The 23,812-nt window shown below is 36.8% G+C and overlaps 2 protein-coding genes across 2 annotated transcripts in view; both read right to left on the reverse strand.

Annotated features, from left to right (window-relative positions):
* The window catches only part of LOC124157869 (ankyrin repeat and LEM domain-containing protein 2), a 35,990-nt gene extending 27,331 nt beyond the window's left edge, over nt 1–8,659 (reverse strand). The window contains exons 1-6 of the mRNA XM_046532927.1: nt 8,068–8,659; nt 7,624–7,853; nt 7,182–7,313; nt 4,090–4,217; nt 1,590–1,842; nt 1,149–1,304 (exon numbers count right to left, since the gene is read on the reverse strand). Of these exons, the coding sequence (XP_046388883.1) occupies nt 1,149–1,304; nt 1,590–1,842; nt 4,090–4,217; nt 7,182–7,313; nt 7,624–7,853; nt 8,068–8,410 (1,242 nt within the window). The 5' untranslated portion in view covers nt 8,411–8,659. The remainder of the gene's footprint in view (nt 1–1,148; nt 1,305–1,589; nt 1,843–4,089; nt 4,218–7,181; nt 7,314–7,623; nt 7,854–8,067) is intronic.
* Nucleotides 8,660–10,856: 2,197 nt separating this feature from the next.
* Nucleotides 10,857–22,269, reverse strand: LOC124157871 (ATP synthase subunit s, mitochondrial). The gene is made up of 6 exons (XM_046532929.1): nt 22,174–22,269; nt 17,472–17,529; nt 17,124–17,224; nt 15,143–15,348; nt 12,515–12,677; nt 10,857–11,084 (listed from the first exon to the last, which is right to left on the reverse strand). Exons 2-6 carry the CDS (start codon nt 17,487–17,489, stop codon nt 10,943–10,945), a joined length of 630 nt encoding a protein of 209 aa, XP_046388885.1. The 5' UTR covers nt 17,490–17,529; nt 22,174–22,269; the 3' UTR covers nt 10,857–10,942.
* Nucleotides 22,270–23,812: the final 1,543 nt, after the last annotated feature.

Below are 23,812 nucleotides of genomic sequence, written 5' to 3' on the forward strand. Positions count from 1 at the left end.
GTATGAGGGTTCAAGGTGAACCCTTCCAAGGGTGCCGACTTACAAAAAATATTGGGGGGGCCCAAACCAGGGATCTTGCCCCGGGAAATTTTATAAGAAGTGAGTTTTAAGTTTTGTAAGCACTTTAGACGAGTCATATGATCAACATTAGAACCCTGATAATACAAACCTCGATATCTGGACACTCAGGGGAAATTTGACAAGCCTGACACATTTTTTCCTCACACCCATAACGAATTTTTGAGGGGGCTCGGGCCCCCTCAGGCCCTATGGAGTCGGTGCCACTGAACCCTTCGGGGATACAACACACCGGGGCCAGGAACCAAGCCAATGGTTTATACGCCCGAACACCTGAGGAGGGGCTGGAGAGGAAGGAGAAAGGAAAGAGGGGCCGCCGCGATAGGAGCCCATCGACGCCTCTGAGGTAGGATAGGTGCGGAAGGGATTGGATGGGGAAAAATACTTCAACGCTATAGAAGTGAAGAAGGCCCACTCCATAGCGTAACCAAGCAAATCTATTAATGTTCTAACGATTTCGGAGGATCATTCTATGAGGAAGAATAATCCAACGATCAAATTGTTAGATACTCATAATGGCAGTTAAAACACCACCATTTTTATTTTAAAGTATATCGGAGCACATATTTACTTCCAATTAAAGAAAATTGATGAATTAACTACTCAGCCTTTCGGTGATAATTCTGGAAATATGAAGTAATGTTTTTGAACTAAAAAAATCGGTTAATTAAGAACTGTTGACATTATTTTGGCTAGCATGGCAATGCAGGGTAAATAAAAGACATTACTTTGAAAGCTATGTGCTTGGATAGACAAGGGGTCAAAATTTCATTCAAATATATTATGTGGTTTCTGAGCTATGGATTTTTACCCTGTGCTCTGCACTCTGGAATTTGAATCCTACTACCTCTACTTCTGAGCAAGCATCTCAAACTTTGACCCCTCATATCTTGCAAACTATGAGAGTATGAGAGGAAATATTTTACATGTGTCATTAAATAGGCGGTAGTAGTTAGTGACAAAAGTTTCATTAAAATATGAGTCGGTGAGTGCCATGGCCTGGGTGAACTGACATGGAATGAATAACCCTATTATCTAAAAAAAAAATGAAAGAGTAGCCAATCACTAACCGGAGATGGCAATTTTTCAGGAGAAAAAGGATCTCCAACTGAGGCTTGCAATGATGAGTCACCCGGACGTAAGACAGGAACATAGAAGCAATCCTTCAGTATTTGCCTGATTTCTTTCTCTGCTTCAGTGCCTTTCCCAGCGCGACTGCATATCATCTAAAATATTACAAAAATATAATTAACCATACCAAATAAAATGCAAGCATACTGTGTTCTAACATATAAAATATGCAATCCTCTGAAAAATTCTAATGAAAAAAATGGTAATCCATTGATTGATAAATATCATGAATCCAAATATCTAATTCCCAAAAATGAAACATTTCATTAACAAAACACTTTTCACATATTGTTAAAACATCAAAAAAGTAAATCAGAAAAGTCAAACATATTTTTGATTCTGATGACTATAAGTAATAAAAGTAGAGCACTTAAACGTACATCTTCAGCACTTTCACCAAACTTATTGAGTCTCATGCGGTCACAAGCGGGATAGCTCATTAGCACTTTGACTGCTTCAACTTTTCCAAACTTGCACGCAAAATGTAGAGGTGTCTCATTAAGTCCTTTTTCAGGAGTGTTTAGATACGAGTCCTGAAGATACATAACGCATTCCACAACTGCTTTGTCCTTCACCTCAGAGACAATTCCTTCTGTTGTTGGCATGGGAGATAAAATTTCACTCCCAAGACCCCTAGTGAGAGAATTGAAAATTTTTGAATTCGGATAGAGGTAAGTATTTTTGTACATACCAGTTGCTTACGAATTAAAAGTAAAATGGAAGGAAACTATAACTCCAACTACACCAAATAATAAGCCAAAAGAGTTTAGTCTGTCAAAAACAGCCTAGAAATCTAAATGTAAGGGATTTTGAAAATTTTAATAAGCAAATAATAAAAATAATGAATAAAATACAAAATATTAAATAAATAATAAACAAAAAAAGATTAAAGGTATGTAAAAAGTTGTACTATCCATTCTACAGAAGTATATAGTAGAAGGCCACCATAATGAACATAACCTATAGCAAAATTAACATAAAAATCATTTTTTTCAGATGGTTGGTCAATGTGGAGAAGCATGCAGAGTTCAGCCACAGATATATGGACTTTAGTTTACCCAAATACTATAACAAGTAAATTTTGGTATAGTTATCTGAAGCATTACTTGCACTGAAATACTATGAGCAAACTTTTTTATCCTTATTTTACAAACATTTCTCAAACAAAAATACATTATACGTAAATTGTATCATCAATGCAATGTATCTCCTTGTATTCATCATGGTAAAGCATACTTTTAAATCCCACTATCTTCTGCATACTCTGCATTTTTCAAGTGCACAGAATAATATTTTAAAGGAGGTGATTCTATTAAGCTCTTACCTCTGTTAGCTCATGCAAAGCTTTGGGCTTGTCTGATGTTGATGTTGAAAAATTTTAAGTATTATGTCTGATAAAATGGAATTCCATCATTCACTATTTATTTATTACGTGAAAGTCTACATTCCAAGATTCCCATTTGGTGCAATTGGGAATTGAAATTACTAGTGATAGATAATATAATAATAATTCAAGTCCTCTGGGTGGTTAGTCAAACAGTTCATTATTTTGACGCCCTGAATATTACCTATAGGTGTCAACATAGATGTGCTGAACTTACGCAACTTGAGCGAGCAGTTTCTTCTCTCACTAATAACAGTAGGGTGAGAGTAAAGATTCGTGGAAGTGTGAGAGAGAATAGGCTCAGGCTAAATAAAAATTTCATAGTGGATACAGACAACTTTCATGAATGCATGAGTTCAAGATGGCGAAACTTTTTTTTGTTTACTATCTTAACTGCACGAAATATACTTGAACTAGTATCTATGTTCATTTGAGCATCTCTGGTGAAGAATACATTAAAAGTAGGCAATGGCAACATATGTATATGAAATGAAGAAAGATTTCTCGGTTGATTTGGACGGTAGCTATTTTTCTAACTACTCCCTGCCATATTTTTGTCATTTTCGGGGCATGGCTATAAAATTATACCCAGGATACTACTGCAGTAAGCTTGGTGTGATGGTTAAATTTCACAATGGCAGGCCCACATATAGTGAGGTTTGGTTGTAGCACAGTAAACTTCACACATCCTCAACTTTGTTATATACAGGTTCCGCTGAAATACAAAATAGCAAAGACAGGAAAGCTTTTATTTTCCAAGACAAAGATGAGTTTCAAAATGAGAAATGTACAATAGGGTAGTTACCTTCATTAAAGAAAATGAAAGGCATTGATTGCGATTCGTTACCCACCATTAGTGTATTCATAATATACAAATTACTTGGTTTTAGAAATCCCAATTTAGATGAATGTTAATGGTCAATTTCAACCTCATTTGAAAAAGGCCAGATTGGTGCCCATGCGATGCCACTCCACATGACGTCACAGGGACCTAGATGCTATACGAGTAGTCAGGAGTTTTATATCGTCTGACATTACCTATGCATGCATGAGGCACAGAGCTCAGGGAAATATCTCTTAATAATCACCTATTAAAATTGCCTGTGGTCGGAAAGTTTCCTTCGTTTGATAGGGTATTAATAATCCTTATTTAAGCCATGCCCTACCTACTATCAGGGTACTCTGCTACCTGCTAGCAGCCTGCATCGTATCGGTGCTCATAGCCTCGCACCTACACAGCAGCAGCCAGATTTCACACAGGCTTTTGCCAGCATTCATACTTAGCCGTCGCGTTTTCGCACGCTTGAAAATTTTCACTTTTCATTTAATCGCCAAAAATACATTTCATCATTTAAAAATCTAAAAGCTTGAAATGCGTACTCCAGGAGTAATAATCTTTCGATTTAGTCAAAAAAATAATAGGAAACCACCCTATTGAGAAATTTTCTAACTCCAAAATTAATTTAAAAAAAGGAATAATTTAAGAAAATTCTAACCTTTCCTTAGTCCCATCATAAAGAAGATTTATAAAGGCTGGATTACTAATGGTTTCCAAAATGGCTTCAACCATGGGTCCAGAGCCTGCCTTACATGCTATATGAAGAGCATTATACCTTGATCCCTCCTGAAATCGATATTATAAGAAGAAAATAAATACCGACTAAAATTACACTAATATTAACAAAATTAAAACAAAGGTACAAAAATGCTTCAAGGGTGAACACCTATCATACTGGGGCACAATAAAAATGATGTGATGAGAACTGTACCTCAATATCACCAGTAATACATAACGAGAAAAGAAGAGCTAGTAAAAAACTGAATGTTGAAAAAAAAGACATATATAATTTAAAAGAAGGGGGAAGATCAGAGATGAGAGAGATGAGAAGGTGGGAGGGTACATAGAGGAAAGAATTAAGTATGAACATGCAGATTAGGGCTACCAAAGTGTAAATATAGCATAATTCACAAGCTTTAAAGTATCCATATATGTACAAGTTTTTGAGGAATAACAGCAAGTAAATTAATACAATTGCATGACCAGATTGCATTCAAAATTGCAGTACAGCCAAATTTATCATGTTTACAAAATATGTATCTCATCACGAATTGAAAAGTATGTTTCAAATTGAATGAACTTCTCAAAAACCAAGCTAAAAATCATGAAAGCAGTTAAACTAATAGTGACACGCATGTTATATTTACATATATTTTTATTAGGGATGGATGGATCCAGGATTTTTTTCGAACCCAGATCCAGATCGGATCCTTGATTTTCGGAGCTGGATCTTCAGATATTTTCGGATCCAAATGCATTTTCAAATTCCTACTATAAAACTAAGTAATTAATCAAATTTCTTCTGGGTACATAGAATCAAAGAAATACTTTTTATTTTTACATACACTTTTCAATATTTTTACAGATTAAAAATCATTTTTATAAGCTTTAAAATTATTTTTTTAAACCATAAAACTTTTCACTCAAAGGATGTAAACTGTTACGCTTGCATTTGGAAATTAAAATAGGTTTCAATCTTCAGATAAACCATTGACTGAATTTTAATATTCCTCACATAAGTTTCCCCTGAATTTTGTCACTTTCACATCGTATACTAACCAGTGTTACACCCGCAAATGCTATAGTAGCGGTGAGGTGGATTTTGCACTTCCTCGCGATAGTGTCACTTCACAGTGCACGCACATGGTTCTCCTTATGTCAATAAAAATATTTCTACTGAATGAAAGACATTTTTATCAGTATACCATTAAATTAATTGCAACTGCGCAATCTCATGTTTAGAACAACATTAGTGTCACCTACGATGAGTTGCAGGAACAGAACAAAACAACCACTCAGCAAGACGAAAGCATGGGCAGCAGAAGTGCATAAGGGTACTCCCATATTGAGGAGATAGAGGTCTACCTACAGAGATGTAGTTGGAGGTAGACCTAGTATCACATAGTAAAGAGCTTTACACATGCAGCTTTCCCACAGCCTCGAACATGAGTCAGTCTTCCACTGTGTGACATCAAGTATAAAGGCCACTTGGTTAGTTGTAACATTTTTATAATGTTAAGTGATAGTAATGATGATAGTGACAACATGTCATCAGCATGTAAGTGGTGGCTGAATGGTACGTTCAGTAATCACGAAATCAGTGCTCATCCCGTAAATCAACTGCAACAAGATCTAGGGCAATATCACCATCTGCATTTGCAAATAATTGAATAGACAGACAAATTGCAGGAATACATGACAATTTCACAGAAATGGGCTTTGAACTCATCAATCACAGAGAAGCCTCCCGATATACCTCGTGACTCACCACTTGAAAAGACAAACTCGTTTGTCTTTGAAAGTGGTCTCTCATGACTTCCTGGTGAACCGTGAGGTACACCTGCTCACTGTGTGCATGCCCATAACACGCAATGTATGTGTGTTACCTCAAGGTACCGGGACCTCTACCTCCAACTCTCACCTTCTTACTATGTGAGTACCCTAAAGGACAGGTGGAGAGGAAGGAGTGCACTCCCTGCATCTCTGCAACGAGGCTACGAACAAAGGAGTCATGGACGTAAATGTCAGATCTTGCAATTTTGTAACGTCTTTCCCTTCAAAGCGAAGCTGGGCGACCTATGTGATATATACATTTGGCGTTTCCTGGCCGTATCTTCTTGTTTGACAGCACTGATGCCATTCCTGTTTCTTTGAAAACTGTGCTGTTTGTACAATGTTGAATATTGGTATATTCTTTTAGTAACTAAATAAACTTTCTTACAATCCATTTGAGCTTAAAAAATCCTAAATATGTTAGAAATGCGACACATTTGGTCTCATTCTGTTTTGAATATTGTGCACGTCATCCAGTTGCCAAAAAATATCGAGACATCTTCGGGTCTAGTAAGCCACTCACCCAGCATTTTTCTACAGAAACAGAGAATTGAAGCAGGTAAGATGAAAAAGGTCAGTGGGTGAGACAGGGTAGGGATGAAACACGCTTCCATTGTTCTCGTGTCACTTTTTCCTTCAAAGGTGATGATTTATGGACTGTGTGGTCTCAGAAAGGATAAAAATAACAGAGGTATGGGATGATGGAGGGTTGAGAGCGTTTTTTTTTTAATATGCGCTGTAGTCACTATTGACGTGGTTGTTATCCTATGGCATTGAGATCCTTCTGATGCTTGTTCAATCTCTTTGTAAGAGTCACATTATGTGCCTGTCGTATTTTGCCGTCAAAATTTCCGAGGCTAAAATTCTGTTGCATAAACCCCTACAAGAGCTTTTAATCAAAATGGCTCATGAGTAGGACAAGCATCGCAGTGCAATGGCACATGCAAAGGTTGGATCAGAACTCTTTTCACTCCCTCGTATGGGACGCTGCATTCACTGAAGCATAACTTTAAAATTTCGGATCCAGATTCGATGCCTTCAGCATACTTGGATCTGAAATATTTGATAAAGGGCGATATCCCAGGATATTTGGATCCGAGGTATCCGATCGGACCATCCATAATTTTTATTTATTATATTTTATTAATTAACATGAATACACACAAATAGGAAGAAAGAAATTTGAAACTAATTTACCTGAAGAATAGTTGGAGTATCCCCACTACTGACCATATAACGTGGGTTTTTCCAAACAGTTTCAAGGAATTTGTTTATATCACCCCTCTCAATCGTTTTCCGCAGCTGAATCAACTCTTGTGGTTTAGGGCCCTAAAAATAATATCAACTTCAGCATTTCCAACAAAATTACATCTGTTAAGCGAGGGATTACAGTTTTATTCAGATCAACATTACTGACCACCTTGTCTTAAAAATATGGTTAATTTCTCTATACATTATTTATGCTTCAATAATAACGTAAATTTAATGAGAGGTTTATGATGAACATTCCCCAATAGCTATTATTACAAAAATTTGATACAACCCATGATATCATATGGCATTAATATACCAGATAATATTCAACTATTTCAAGCAAGGGAAATTCAACTAAAAATCTTCAAAATATATTTGGGTATACTTTGAATGAAGAAGTTTTCTCTTCTGTTACTGCAGCTGGCTCGATGTTGTTCGCAGTTAATTCTCTGCCTTTGCAGAGCTCCTTTGCATCTCCTGATGAGTTTACACCCCGCTTGGCGAATGCTTCTGCTTCATCTCTTGAACGAAACACTTTAAATCTTGCATGTGGATAATCTTTCATATATTTCATAACTTCCTTCTTGTCAGTAAGCACACATGACTCCTCAGGCGCTAAACGTAATAGGTAACAATAAAACAAAATGTAACCTTCGATTAATAATCAAACTGAAAGTGACAACACTAAATACCCTCATAATACGAGAGCATTTAATAATAGATACACGTCATTGGGGATAAGTAGGATTTTTTAAGTCAAATGAAAGAACCAAATATGACACTTTCCCTTTCGGACAGGTATGGTTCAATAATAGCAGAAAATGTTTACCTGATGTTGAACAGCCACTCAGCTTTCTAGGTATGTGGATACCGTAGTACGTGAGATTCAAATCTTGTTTTGCTACGTCCTGTTCGCCTGAAACTTTGTTTTGGTCACCACATTCAACTAAACGACTACCAGAACTGTCAACGGAGGGATACCTTCCTGAAGTTTTATCTCCCACATTATCGTCAACTGGAGAACCTTTCAACATATTACGAGTCAGTTTTCTAACTAACAACATCCTAGTGGAGGGTGTAACTGGAGTTCCATCGTAGCCACCACTTTCTTCCAAATACTGACGAAGCTCTTGATCCGTCAGACTCAAAAGTTTTGTTTTTAACTCATCCATCGCAAACACACGAACGCAACACCAATATATTTCAAAACAATTTCTCTCTAGCCATACAAACGAATTTCACATTAATCCATGGTAGCTCATTGGAAAAAGAACTAATCTACGTCATGCCCATGAGCAGAGTCTACAAGCAATTACCTCTAAAACTGCTACCATATTCCATTGATTATTATAAAAACTCGCTATTAATATACAACCAACATTATATTTCTGTGTACTCGTTCGCTAAAATAAAATGTCTTCAATCCTGTATTCATTTGGTTTTGAATTCTGCGATTTTCTAAATGAAGAACGAAATAACAAATACTCCGTAAAGTTGGCACAGATACATTGAAGTGAAACTTGAATTGCGTGAAGTGTACAATCAAGGATGAAGCCGCCTACAAAATTGAATTGAATTTGCGCATGCCAATATGCTTCATTATTACGATATCGGTCTATTTAGAATATTATACGTGATGATTTCAATAAACTTACGATCGTGGTACTATTTCACTCATTTTCATTTGTAGATTTAATTAATGCGTGGTACTTCACCACTTCCTCCTTCACACGCTCTCTCATCCATACATACTTCCCTGATTTTTGTGAGGCTCATGATTCAAATTTTTCCCTTTGCTACGTTATTAATTCCAAAACAGATAAAATCTGAGAATTTTCCCCATATTGCCTTGCCGGCCTCAGGGTGGTAAAGCCCTTATACCTATACCTATACCGGTACTAGGGCCCTACCTGCATTCCACCTTCACAGCAGCCCGGTGCCAACATAACCAATAGTGAGGTGAGCAGCAAATGGTTTATACAGATGAGAGTTCTAGATTTTAATTAACATTCAATTATTTTGCAAATTAATTAACTTGGCAAAATTTCAGGCCTACCAATCATAAAGTTTTGAACCTCCCCTACTTCTCTCTAGTATCAGAAAATCAGTACGTATGTAGAACCATGCTTTATAACAGGTTCAACTTATGGTGACTTCGGCATAGAATCTGACTTGATTTTAAGATTGCTATTTCAAATTTGCCAATTATAGCAACATTTATACATGCAGATGCTCTTTAAACTGATTACTCTAACAGAATTAATTCCAATTCAACATGAGAGGAATTTGCTTTACAATTGGTCCTTTGCAATGATTGCCATAGGCGGATCTAGAGGGGGGGGCAGGTGCCCCCCCCCCCAGACCCATAAATATAAGCAAGATTTTTAATGCGATCCCATTATCATTGCGTGCGTTTTGTATTACGAGGTATCCTTGTGCCCCCACCAGAGCAAAATCCTGGATACCGCCATGCCTCTTCCCCCCCTCTCCACCCCCCCCCCCCCCAGAAAGAAATCCTGGATCCGCCCCCGATGGTTGCATATCGTACTGTGAGAGTCTGGCGTATGTCCCTTGAATTTGATGAACATACATATCCTGATCTGACCCTCACTGGGATAGGTATACAATAATAATAGCTCTGTTGAACATTCATGGCCCCTAAAGGCACAGAATAGTAGGGCAAAGATGGCAAGTAACCACAGAGAAGTTATTATAGGAGTAGAAGACAAAATTTCCCCTCCACTCTAATCCCTCAAGGGGAAGGCACGATGGCTAGTGAGGCCTACACTAGAGCTTTAAGCTGTTTATCTCATGGAATCAAATGCCGGGTGGCTGGCAGTGAGTGCAAGCATTCTCGATGAATTTCGGAAAGAGTATGGTCACTTTCATCCACATATCACTCTCTCCCAGCACTTTGTCAAAATACTCACTTAGGGTAAAAATGAGATATCAAACAGGAATGGAGCTGTAGCAATATTGAAGAGAAATTTTTCAAGATATCACATAACATATAAATTATCACATGTGAAATGTACTACAACTGAATTTTTAAAGGGAAGTGCCAATGCAATCCCAGAACCATTCCCGTCAGCTTTAACGTAAAAAGTATGGCTGACATCAGAACTCAGTCCAGCATTAAAAGACCCAGCAAGACACATAGAGGCTGTACATAGGGTGATAAAAGCTAGAACTCACTAGAAAAAGAATTTTCCTTTTACACAGAGGTCAAATTTGGACTGTAGGCCTGCTATCAGAGCTACACCATGTGATGAGGCATCAACATCTAATGGGAATCATAAATTTGGAAAGATGTTGATGGTGTGACAAAGGGGTGGATATGTACTACAGCCCTACCATTTGCAGAATTCAGAATAAGTACAGAAGGGATAATTTCTTTGCATTTAGCAAGGAAATGGTTCTCTATTTATTGTCACTCATGGAGTGGCTGGCACAAGAGAAAAATGCTTAGGGTACACTTTGTAAGTAATCAGTTGACCTCCAATATTTCAATTGTATATTTTCAGGGTTGCTGAAATCAATCCCAGTAATATCCTAAGAAGTTTATTTAAAGAGCATAATTAATAATAGTGGATACTGAAATCAAAGAAATTATTTCAGTTTTTCATAGCTAAAATTCTTTTATTAGTAGTTATTTACATTTCATAAACACTGTTTAGAGTATTTATACATACAAATCTATCAATTTAATTTTGAGAATTTCCCTCATCAGGTGATGCATAGGGAAATTCAATTTTGCACCCAGGTAGAGATTTGTTGAGCTCCTTCAGACACTTGTCCTTGTTTCTAACTTCAGGAAGGTCATAGAGCAGCAGAGACTTCAGGTTTCTATAAACATAGAGGTAACACAAACCATCGAGTAACCATTGATAAAATCAAAAAAGATGGGATAGTGAATATTTCATAAAACATACTGGATTAGCATGAATCAGAAAATACTTGAAAATGATACAACATCCCAGCAGATTTATGCAATTATCACAGAGATTTTGTCATTGAATACAAAATGTTGTCTGTGTGAATGTTGAAGTTTCCTCAATCCCTGGAATCAGTTTGTTTGCTTAAAACTACTTTGAAGGAACAACACCGTGCCAACTTGCCAACTGCTTACCAATGCAGAAAGGTAATGTTTGAAAACCAGATTAACAGTAATGGGAGGGGGGGAGGTGATGGGGCAAAGCAAAGTGAAGTACATAGTTCCCTTACACAATGGGCTCCATATCTTTTTTTGTATTTTACATTATTTGCTGACATTTTCACATTTCTTATCCCTGTGCCTATCTCTGAGCTTGTTGCTTCTCCACATCACTTTAATTTACAGGAATAATACATGTAAAAATAACTCAGCCTCTTGTTTCAGAGAACATGAGGGACCTGCTGAAGAAGTAAATTTGGACACATTGCCTTAATCTCCTTTCGCTGAAGAAACTGAGTGAAGATCGGGCATACTTCCTGGATTGAGTTGACATCTGGATAAAACATTGAGTCTCTGTCCACTTAGCAAGATTAGTTATTGAGGCAAGTTCAACATTTATAATAAGCAAATGGGAGATTATCTCAGCCACCATAGTTACAATTTTAAGAAAGGTGGAATGTGAGGCACTTTTGTAGAGTACTCATACGTAAGATCTTAAATTATAATCCAACAAGTTAGCTTCCATTAATATTCAGCATACTGCATAGTTATTTAAATTCCCGAATTCACTGCAAAATTAGCATTGAATAAAGACACCATTCCTATAACATTGCCCATGAATTCATTATATCACACGCCTCTCTTTCATAAAGAATTAGAATTTATAGTGACAATGCAAAATCTCCAAGGGACACTTATCAAATACAATGCTACACACGGCATTCAAGTCATATGTCCCTGTAAGGCACGAATGGTGAGAAGGTAAGTACAGATTAAGGAGACTCACCAAAATACAATGTTTTCCTGGGGTGCATACTGGGATTCTCTGCAGTAGAAAAATCTTTGGGGCAAACAGATTGTGACAAAAGCCTCTCCACAGGCAAAATATAGCAATTTGGTGGATTTGAGCATCGGCTGTCTTCCATAATCGAATATGAGGCAGGGTAAGGAAGGAGGAGTACAGGAAGGGGTGGGAATTAAAGACACATGGATAATAATCCAAAGAACAGTGGATGGATAAAGGAATATTTTCCCCTCTGTGCTTTTTATGTACGTATACAGGGCTCCCAAATACGAGCTTCAAAACCTTAAATTAAATTAGAAAAAATTTAATAGTAATTACATTAACTTATCTAGTGAAAGAATTCCATCATTGGTCACGTCCCCACAGCTGCTCACTTGCAAGTCTTTCAATGAATCTTTAACCAGTACGAGATTTTTTAAGGCTTCATCTTCTACATACATACAGCGATGCAATTTGATCTTCTCAAGATGCTTCAAACCACCTAAGAAAAACAAATTACAATATTTGATAAATGAAGGGCCATTCCCATTTCACTTTGAAGTCAATTAACAGCTGTGCAGTACTTTAAAGAATAAATTTTCAACACAAAATAGCACTTTTACCAATAAAGTAGGACACCTCTACAACTTCTATACATATTTGTTGAGATGTAAACAATATCATTTTTATCATACAATAGCTTGATGACAAAAGAACTATCAACACCAATAATTCTTATAATGGTACCAGTCAATTTTACAAGTGTAAATGTCATAAAGTAATAGCAAATTTTTTTCATGCAATAGCATTTGTAATTTCAAAAGGTTTTAGATCGTCCATGACTTTAATACATATAGCGAGGCAATTTCACTGATACAGAAACAAAAATTTAGTGGCCAACTACTTGTATTATTTAAACAAGGAAAACTGATTTCCATATCGGATATAAAAATTGCCCTTCTGAATCAATGTTTCAATCAATCCAAGTTCTTTCCTCCTGATTATCACTGCATAGGGAGATAGGGGTGGGTTTTATGGATGAAAGGTTCAAATATACACTGCAAGGACCTGTCTTAAGGCCACTATACACGGTGAATTCATGCAAATGAAATTATTCGCCAAGTATAACAGAAAAATTTGCCATTGAATTGTCATGCACATGATCATTCAGTGAAAATAAGAACATGTTCTATTTTGCTCACATAATCACGTGATCATTCACCGTGTATAGCGGCCTCTAAGTAGGGTTAACATGGTCATCTTTTGAGAGATCAAGTTTTTATTGCTGTGCCTTACGCCAGAAGCATACTAGTGAGGAGCTTGCTAGCTGGTACATCAGGTTTTTTCATGCTAGTAAGTACATATCCTAAAATGGCCCACATTTATATTTTGGCTAATGCTATCTTGAAAATTAATTGACACTGTTAATTGACAGAAAGGATTAAAAATGAAATGTGATTTCCTTGTAACCCCTACGGAATGCTAAATATATAGTAAGACCTCTATACAATGAGCCCTACCAATGGATAATGCGCACAAAAAAACCTCCCGTAGCGAACCTCGCCATTTACATAAACTCCTCAAAACATAGTCCGCAATTGGACCCAAACATAGAAAGTGCCCCTCCAGAACAAATCATTGCAAAAAAAACACAGTACAGTAGACTCTCATTAATACATACAACATCATTAAGAAGTTCTCGTTATTACAAAGCAATTCCTTGGTCCCGAAGTAAAGGCCCCTGATACAGTGTTGCATTCAGCAGGATAACCACTCACCTTGATGCCTTGTGTAGGTTTATCAACTAACAAGCAAGGTCTTGGAACGCATATTCCTCGTATATCGAGGACTTGCGCACTTGACTCTGAGGATTGTAAGAGTGGGAGATTGAAGAGACAAGAAATTTTGACGAAGTATTTTTTAATTTTTTTCCATGATTCCTAAAAGAAACTTCATACGAACTTCGTTATTACGAACCTACGGGTTTTATGTCCCATTGTGTTGTGCTCTCCAGCTGTGGTGCCGTGCGCACAACTTGGACTGCTAGTTGCATAATATGCTCAGCAGTCCATTCCACCTTGTCCGGTATAGCCCACAAATTTCCACACGGGAGAATAACGCCTCGGTAGCTTAACTGGTTAAAGCACTCGGCCGGAAATCGAGGGATCCGGGGTTGAATCCTGGTCAAGGGGAGTGATTTTTCCTCTGTGGATTTTTCGCACAATTTGCTTGTAGGCATGGTTATTAGAGAGGTCCTTCTAGTGTCATAAAAGCCACGAAAAGGAGTGGAATAAGCTTCTTTTACATGATTTTAATATCTTAATTGCTGACGTATGACATATATAACTCCTGTGATTGTACTTTTTTGACTGATTAATCCAGTTTAATAGTACTAGCCTGCAAGCGGCACACATTTCAAAATGAAAGACTTTCTCCAAGGACTGAAAAGGGGCAAACCTAGCTTAAAATTTTCTGGAAGAATATGTATAATTATGGGATGAACGGTGTGATCTCAAATATAATCTGGCATACATGAGGGTGGTAGTGCATTTTGGCACAGAAGAACAGGTGTGCTAACAGCATACCAATCATATTCAACTTCTATGAAGGCATCATCATCTCCGATTGCCACTGTGACCTCACATTGTCAGTGCATTGCCAAATGCCACATTTTTACACATGGTGACTAACTTGTCCCACCTACCTTCCATTGTTGTTTATGGAAAAATAGTATATACCAGTCACAAACATATATCATATTTGATATATGATTGTGACATAAATTTCTGAAGGGAAGCATAGGAATATGAAATAAGAACTGGAATTTTCTAATACACCAGATAGAAGAGGCAGGTTTTCAAAGGGTTGCATGCATTTTTCATTGCTTAATGATAAAAAATATTTTAGTTGAAATATTAATTTTTAAAGTCAGAATAACATAAAGAAAAAAATCAAGAAGAAACTTACGAAAGTGAAGGAAGCCCTCATTCATGACAGCCGAGTCTGTGGCATCAACCTCTTGGATAAAAAGGGAAAATTTTTCTGGAGGTAGGGAATTGTAGTCTTTCATATATTTTGTTGTTCCCACATACTTCACTGAAGCCCCACACCTTAGTAACCACTCTGCACATGCTCGATCAGGACCTACTGCTTTTATCCGGGATTGATCAACCCTAAGAAGTAAATATGTTAATTCCATGAATCTCTTGATTGAAGCTTTTGCAGCTCATGATGATTAAGTAGACATAAGGGTGTATATAGCACACGATGAACAAGGATTTGAGGTCTCATCTTTAGTGATCCACACTGCTTGTCACATATCTATATGGCAATAGCTGCCTATGCTAGCTTTAATTTAAATCACAAGGGCGAAGTGGAAGGAGAGAGGGAGTTATGTGGGAGGGAGAAGAGGAGAAATTATGAATATGATTGGGTTCCATACATTGCCTATCATTAGCATGGATGCAGTCTTACAAAAAATATTGGGGGGGGGCAAACCAGGGATCTTGCCCCAGGAAATTTTATAAGTAGTGAGTTTTAAGTTTTTTAAGCATTTTAGAAGAGTCATATGATCAACATTAGAACCCTGATAACTCAAATCTCGACATCTGGACACTCCAGGGAAAATCAACAAGCCTGACACATTTTTCCCTCACACCCATGACGAATTTTTGAGGGGGCTCGGGTCACGAATGTCTTTGTCATCAAAATATGCATTGAGGAACCTAAAAATATTATGATGTATACAATTGGCATGACTGCTGATTCAATGGTTGTCAGCTTTCTGTACTAGTGGATAGATGTGGTCCATGTGACTTACCACCTGCAAAGATGACCTTCCAAAGCATTTCATCAAACTAGTATGATACCAGCTGCCAGAGTATTCTTTTATAACAGTTTCCATTTTTTTGAGAATCTTAAAAGGTCACAAATTATGCAATCAGTTGAAAGTCATTACGGAGGTTTTCCATAGCACAAATTTCATACTTCTTAAAACCTCTTTCACTGAACAGTAACAAAGTAGGATTTTCTTTCATAAAATGGCTTACTAAGCACCTCTGTCTCCTCTGCCGCTGTGTGTACAAGTGGTCTACACTACAGAGCTTATTCAGGAGGCACAGTCTGAAATTTCCCTTAGAGGAAGATGCCTTGGTGGTTTAAATGTGACCAACAACTGTGAGATCCGGGTTTGAACCATACTAAGCCAAATAACTTTTGAAAAAACTAAACCTGGATGTAAATAACTTTTCGCCCATGCATGTGACTGCATATAATGCTACTTGCTAGTGCAGTGATATGCAGCTATTTGCTGGTCATACTCAGCATGGTTATCTGGTGCAAGAGATCTACCAATTGAATTGGACCGCTCTTGAGATGGCCTCCCAAAGGAACTTAAATATGATCCTGGAAAGTACTTTCTGCCAGAATAGGCATAAAGCGATCAAAATATTTCTGATGAGGGAACTAATAAATGGACCTTGAGTAATTCAGTATCAGGGCCAACAAATACAAAAACTTCTCATCCGTACATCAATACAGGTAATCTCCATTAAATACAAGTATTTAAACGAAGGAGAAGTATGAACTGTTGCCATTTTGGCACTTTTGTTCGCGAAAATGCCATGTTTACTGGTAAATTCAAGGAATGCATTAGACATAGCATTCTCGAGGAAAAGAATCAATTCACTCCTATTACCTACTGCTCTCAAATCAAAGGGAATACCATGCACTTCAACGTTTTTAGACAGGTAGTAACACACATACACAGGGATGCTAGCAAAAAAATACTTCATCAAAGATTGTACTGGCATGGTGAACATTTCAGACGACCTTCCTCGTAAGACAATATTTTTATTTCAAATCACATATTTATCAATTTAGCTCATTGCAATGACATAACTACATTTTCCGAGCAGAATAAATTGAAACGTCACCTAACTGTGCTTACATGTTAAAGATCCTATTAAGCCAACCCCAAAGATCTCTCTGCGGTTGAATCCCCATCTTAACTCCGCTTCTCAACAGAGCTTCAGGCTTAAACCGGCATAACTATGAACGAAATGGGTAATAACATGGTTAAAAGGGAATATTTCCTGACACAAAGAATTAACCTCGTTAAAAGTTTCCCGTACACACTAAATTCCCACCCATATCATATCAATAATACGTCATAAATATACATTGCGCATTTACAGAGCACAAAATCAGCTACTACGTTTACTTTTTTATTTTCCCAAAATATACACGCGAATCAGTATCTCAATACATTTATTTCATGAAGACTCATTCCCATTACCATGCTCTGCAACGCCATAGTGATTAATCTTCTCGATATTGCTATGCTATTCTTCTATCTTGGGTCGCGGTCCGTTTCACGCTTCAAGCGATTTGAAGCGACACCGCTCTAAAGGCCGGTCCGTTTCATTTCTTCGCTTTGAAGCGCTTCAAGCAAGACGGTGAAACGGACCGGCATTTCAGAACGGCGGGCATTTCGACTTGGGTTGCTAGGGAGTTGTTGAATGAAAGAGTTTGTTTATAAACATGTTATCAATCAGACGTCTCGATCTTACCTTCAATCGCACGGAAATGGAATTTTTTTTCCAATTGCTAACAAGTATTTTTTGATGGCGAATCGGATACGAGTGATGACGCTTGTACAAGTGAGAGTGAGAAGGAATTGGGAAACGTCGATGAGGTGGATTTATTAGTAATTTATGCCATCAAATGATGGAGGCGAGGGGAAATCTGGCATTGAAGCCACGGATTCTATCTTACGTAGAAAATGTGGTGGGGAATTACAGTGCACTAACGTTCTCAAGTAATTTCAAATATTGTCATTGATAAGCCTGATCTTATTTAAAATAATAAATCAATTGTGTGGCGGGCAATGCAGCTACCGTCCATGACGTGCGGGTGTTAAAAAATTCACGGCTCTCATACATTTGAGCCATCAAGAGGAATTCTTTCCCAATGATACCCACATCATTGCAGACTCTGATTATAGAGTCGATGAACATTTGATGGTACTATTCAGAGATTTTACGGGTCTTGATGCGAAACGAAAAGATGAACAACACTGCGGGATGACTTTGCGTCAGAAACTCATCAATACTAAGTTTTCGAGGGCACGAAAAGTAATAAATGATAAAATATTAAGAGACAAATTCAAATTAATTATATGTGGAAAAGATAACGGTATTCATCTTGGCTTTTTGTGCGCTCCATGATAATTGTGAAGAAAGAGGAGGCGAAGCGCCCGATGTAGCTCCAACTGACGTGGAAAGAGTACCGATTAAATTTAATGAAAACATAATTAGGATGAGAGGGGTGAATAAAAGGCAGAGAATCATGATTATGAATTACCTCAGGATTAATTACATTTATATACATCTAAGAAATTAAATAGGTACATTATTTTTATAATACGATAACAAATTACAAGAACTTGTCATAAAAATGCATTGAAACTCTTCTTACTTATTTCATATCAATTACGTTAAAAATATTATGAAAACCCAATTAAAAAATGTCACTGATTTAAAAAAATTAGTTTCTTCATCTAATCTATCACTGTTCTTTGCAATTCCATTTTCTCCTCGAGCCTTTGCCGCTTCTCTTCATCTAATTTTTTCCCTTTCCTCCGTCGCCTTTTTTCTTTCTTCCCTTTCTATTTCGCGCTCCCGCTTGTTATTTTCCTTTTCCTGGGTGATATCTTTCATGAACTCCTCAATTATTACATCGACTCGCCCCTTCTTTGGCATTGCTTGGGAAAAATGAATTGATAGAGATTACCACAGGAAACAATGTCACTTTAGGGACTTCTAACCCTAGTAGCACAATTTGTGTTCAGAGTATGCTCAGGGCATTTTCAACACATATGTAAGATGTGTTCAACACAATTTGAGCACATGCTGAGCATATGTAAATGTCCGGCAAGGCATATGCTCAACATATGTTCAACACAAGTTTTCAACATATGCTCAGAATGTTTTCCACACATGCTCAACATATGTTTTTAACATATGCTCAGCATATTACCCACTTATGCTCAACATATGTTTTTAACATATGCTCAGCATGGTTTCCAATTATGCCCAACATATGTTTTTAACATATGCCCATCATTCTCCCAAAATATGCTCAGCATACCCTAGTGAAAATATATACAGGATTTTTTTTCCAATAGTAATTTGACAATGGGAAACATTTGTTTCTATAGGAAATTTTTATGTTCCTACAGGAAAATTTTATTTTCCCATAGGAACCTAAAATTTTCCTATAGGAACAATCATTTCCCATTGTCAAATTACTAAAGGAAAAAGAAATCCTATGGAGATTTTCACTAGGGTGAGGTTGCATCCATTTATCCCCCTTATGAAAAGTATTCCCTTACAACCTTGCAATACCTATAGATGCACAAATTCTCTCCTTTTTACCGCTCCTGCCTTTCACTGTGGACTTAGGGCATGATGTCAGACCTACACATTGCATTCACTCAAGTTATCAGATTAGCACTTTAAATTGAAAATGTTTAATCATTAATACAACTAAATTTGGTCAAGGATTTGAAATCGCCAATGTTAATTTAAAATTTATAAATGATAAGCATTCGACAGAATAAAGCATTGATGGTACTGATTATCATGTTGTCTAACCCTTCAACATCCTCTTTAGCCCTGTCATCGTACAGCTCTCACCAGCTCCACTGCACATGTGCATCTGAAAGCATTACACTCCACACTGCTAGATTACAACGTACGAAAGATTGAACGAACAAGGAAAAGGGCTAAGGCATGTTTTAGTAACATTAATAAGAATATTGATACATAGGTGGTATCATGAGCCACTATAATGCTTTAGCCCAAATTATTTGTAATTATTAAAGTCTACTGCCACTTTATCCTTTGATGGAGCTCCTACGGAATATGTAATCAATTGGTAGATAATGGATTACATAGGATATAATAGGAGAATCAAGTATGACATAGTTCTGCAATTTGATAATGAAGTAGATTTATTCTAATAAAAAAACATAAGCATTTAACATTATCAACAAATATTTCAATCCTATTCTTTTCCTTGATTTCTCTCAGTCTTCTTCAGGCAGCACGACCATCATAGCCACTCCCCAGTTAACTCAAGAAAGGCACATTTATCAGCACTGCTAAACATAAGACAAGAGTGGAGAGCATCTGTAGATTAAAATAAACAGAAATCAATATTTATCCACTAAACAAGCACTAAACAGCAAAAAATTATTACTTCTTTAACCTGAAAATGGTGAATATTGACATCTTTCATGAATGGTAAATTAACATTAAGTTGCAAAATTTAAAATTTGCATGAGACAGACTAAGGAGAGGAAGTAGCAGTAAGGGAAGTATTGCATCATAAGTTCACACAATATGTAATGTAAAAGTTATTCATGTCAGCTAGTGTATATACATTGGTCTTAAATATCAATAATCCTACAATACATTTCCATGTAAGTCCATCAACATAATACAATTATTGAGAGCTAGATGAAGATAATACTAATAGATTAGTGAGGTCATGAACATTTTAAGACACCGATTCATTTCCATGCAAGAGGGTGAAGTTCTTCAAAAAATAAAAATGTCATTTTTTTGCATGACTAAACAGACATTTCTCATTAACAGATTTTGCATTGCTTAAAATATGTAATGAAATATGGAAAGCAAGAAAATTATGATGAACCTGAGAGTATCATGTTTAACAGAACAAACGGTTCAATTGACAACGACATTAAATTTAATTCCACTATAATGTGGAGCCTTATATTCCATAAAAAATCGCTTAAGATACACATTATGTGACTTTGGTCTCTAATTGTCCATGAAATTATAAATACCAATGCGCATATGGTGTATGTCTTGAAATCCGTGAAACCCAAGCAATATATATGCCAGATTTGGCTAGTATTTGAGGCACGAACCACAGGAATACTGTAGATACTGCATATAAACTCGATTATTTTTGTCCCCTTACTTCTGAGTGAATCGCCTAAGTGCTAAAGTAAATTTTTAGTAATCTGATGGAAAAACTAACGATAGTACGTATCATGCACTCCTTTTGAGCCATCCCCATGGGTTACCCATGCCAATTCTTTGTTTCGTTCCCTCATATCAGAGTGCAACTGTGTTAACATGATTCCTAGTCGAGACTACTCATATTTACTGTTAGCACTTCGCTGCGACAGTTATTCACAAAATAAGTTCGTTAATGATACTTGGTTACAAATTAGTTAATTATGCCTCAAAATGATACCATGAAAGAGCTCTAGAGGGCTAATTCATCATCCAGCGATTAGTTTAGCATTCATGAAATGGTGCTGGTGCTGTTAATTTTATGGCCTTGTTACAATATTAGCATGAACAAAAAAAGAGTTTATGAATAGATTCACAAACGAAATTAGAACAGGCTCTAAGCCTTGACCAAGAATTTATTACTTCCTTCACATTTTATTGTGGCTATGATTGATTAAGCTAATTAATTCAATAACCTAAAGTATCGTCACAGTAAACACACTATTAAATAGAAACATCATCAATAACTATAACGCTAAAGTCATTAACATCTCTTCAAATAATTCATCGTTTCCATTCACTTACTTTCTGCAGATTTTGACGGCCCTTCACGGCATGGCGGCTTCGTTTAACCGATCGGGCATCCAAATTTAATAACATTTTTCTCTCCATTACTTTCAATTATTAACCAAAACCTTTCTCAGCTGCGCGGGTAATATCTTCTATTCCACAGCTTTATTTATTTATCTCACCAGTGCATAGTAACCGTGATAATATCGCAAACGATATATCGCATTCGCTCCAAACACTTCACGTAAATGCTGGGGCGTTTGGAGCTATCAAACTTGATAATTTATGCTCGCTCCCGGGCCCCACCTTCTGTGCTTCAGAGCCCTCCAAAGCGTGAAACGGACCGACCTGAGGCGCTTGAAGCGTGAAACGGACCGCGACCTTGGTGCGAGATACGTATGCATAAAGTGATGGCATTACGCTATATCTTCGAACTTCCCTGAGAGAACGAGACGTTAAAGACACGGATTGTGGATAGTAAAGCCGTGTCCCAACTCGTTAGCCATTAGGCATCATGTATTTAGCCAGCCAGATTCTGGGCAGCCAACCACAAGGGAGCATGAATTGGGACATCCTTACGGAGGTGCTGCCATCTACTGGGCACTAGGCCAATGCAAAACAAGAGATAATCGGAATGATTTGAACAAATGATGAACAAAACCCACCCTAAATTGTTAAAATGTGATTTTGAGTATTAGATGTCGGAGAAGAGTATTTAATCATAATTTTAGTATCTTAGACAACCTTTTTGTAATAGTAAAGTAGGGGTATACTTTCAAATTCGTATTTTTAGTTCCGTATGGTTTTGTTAAAGAGGTTTTAGCTAAGTTGGTGGCGAAATGTTAACGTATATCCCTTTTAATTGGTTTGAAATATTTAAATAGTCTCTCAACCAAGTACTTTTTTGAATTCCTTATATTTTAGCAATTTAATTTTTAGTTTTGTATTATTAGAACAGGTCTATTTAGTCTATTCAAACGGTTACCGTCTGATTTGGGATTTATTTTCTAAATTTATTTAAAGTATGGTTTACGTACAAAAATCAGGTTTCGGTATCATCTTTTAATCACCATACATTTTAATTTTTGTTACTTATTCCGATTCCAATTTCGGGACTTTGTCCAATAACATATAATAATAATTGTTTATTCTTACGGGTGTTAACCTAATGTACAAAAAGTGTTAAATAAGAATTTAGACATAGTGTTACATAATTAAGAATATATTAGAAGCATATAAACATCAATAAGCATTATTTAACACGTTAGAAAAGTAAACGGTAGCAAAAGATAACATGTGATCGGTATAAAAAGTTATAAAATAACATATACATACACAAGAAGCATATAAACATTAATTAGCATTAAAATTAACGCCGCCTTCTCTTTAACTAATTTCTCCGTAATTCTTACACTTCCATTAACGCAATTTCATTATTATAAACAAAATAAAAATTAATAATTATTCGAACAAGTCTCAAAATATCAACACTACTTGCAAACAAGTACTATCCCTTGTTGACAGCCATGATGCCCTTTCTCCTGAAGACGCTTTGCACGCTTTGAATCATGGGAAAAGTGGGGCGAAGGATGCACTCCTCGATGCCTAAATCTGGCGGCCGCGTTAGCTGCCTAAATTCCCTCCCTTATGCTGGCTAACGAGTTGGGACATCCTTCCAAGATGGCGTCATGGCTAAATCCTGGAATTGGCATAGCCAAATGGCCAATTGGGACACGGCTTAAATTTCAATACATCGCCTTCAACTGCCATCAACCTCGTCCAGCATGGTCCAGCACTCCCGTCACTAGAAAAACAAGCAAGCCCAAAGATTCCCGTAGCCTCTCGGGCTACAACAAATACCAACATGGCAATAAACTTAATCCACGATGTAGTGAATTCCCCATCATTACAAAACAATGGTACTTAGGCAAGAAAAATAACTCATTTATTTCCATAGGAAGCACATAGATGAGTTTCAAAAATCCATTTAAAGAAGATGTCATCATCAGTGGCGGTTTGC

This window comes from Ischnura elegans, chromosome 4 (genome assembly GCF_921293095.1).
Source record: "Ischnura elegans chromosome 4, ioIscEleg1.1, whole genome shotgun sequence".
NCBI classification, from domain to species: domain Eukaryota; kingdom Metazoa; phylum Arthropoda; class Insecta; order Odonata; family Coenagrionidae; genus Ischnura; species Ischnura elegans.

Excerpts from the sequence above, each read along its gene's own strand:
- LOC124157871 (XM_046532929.1), bottom strand. Across the intron at positions 12,678-15,142 it reads TGAGGGCTTCCTTCACTTTC|GTGGTTTGAAGCATCTTGAG; the intron begins GTAAGTTTCTTC and ends TGTTTTTCTTAG. Across the intron at positions 11,085-12,514 it reads CTTTCACTAGATAAGTTAAT|AAACCTGAAGTCTCTGCTGC; the intron begins GTAATTACTATT and ends CTATGTTTATAG.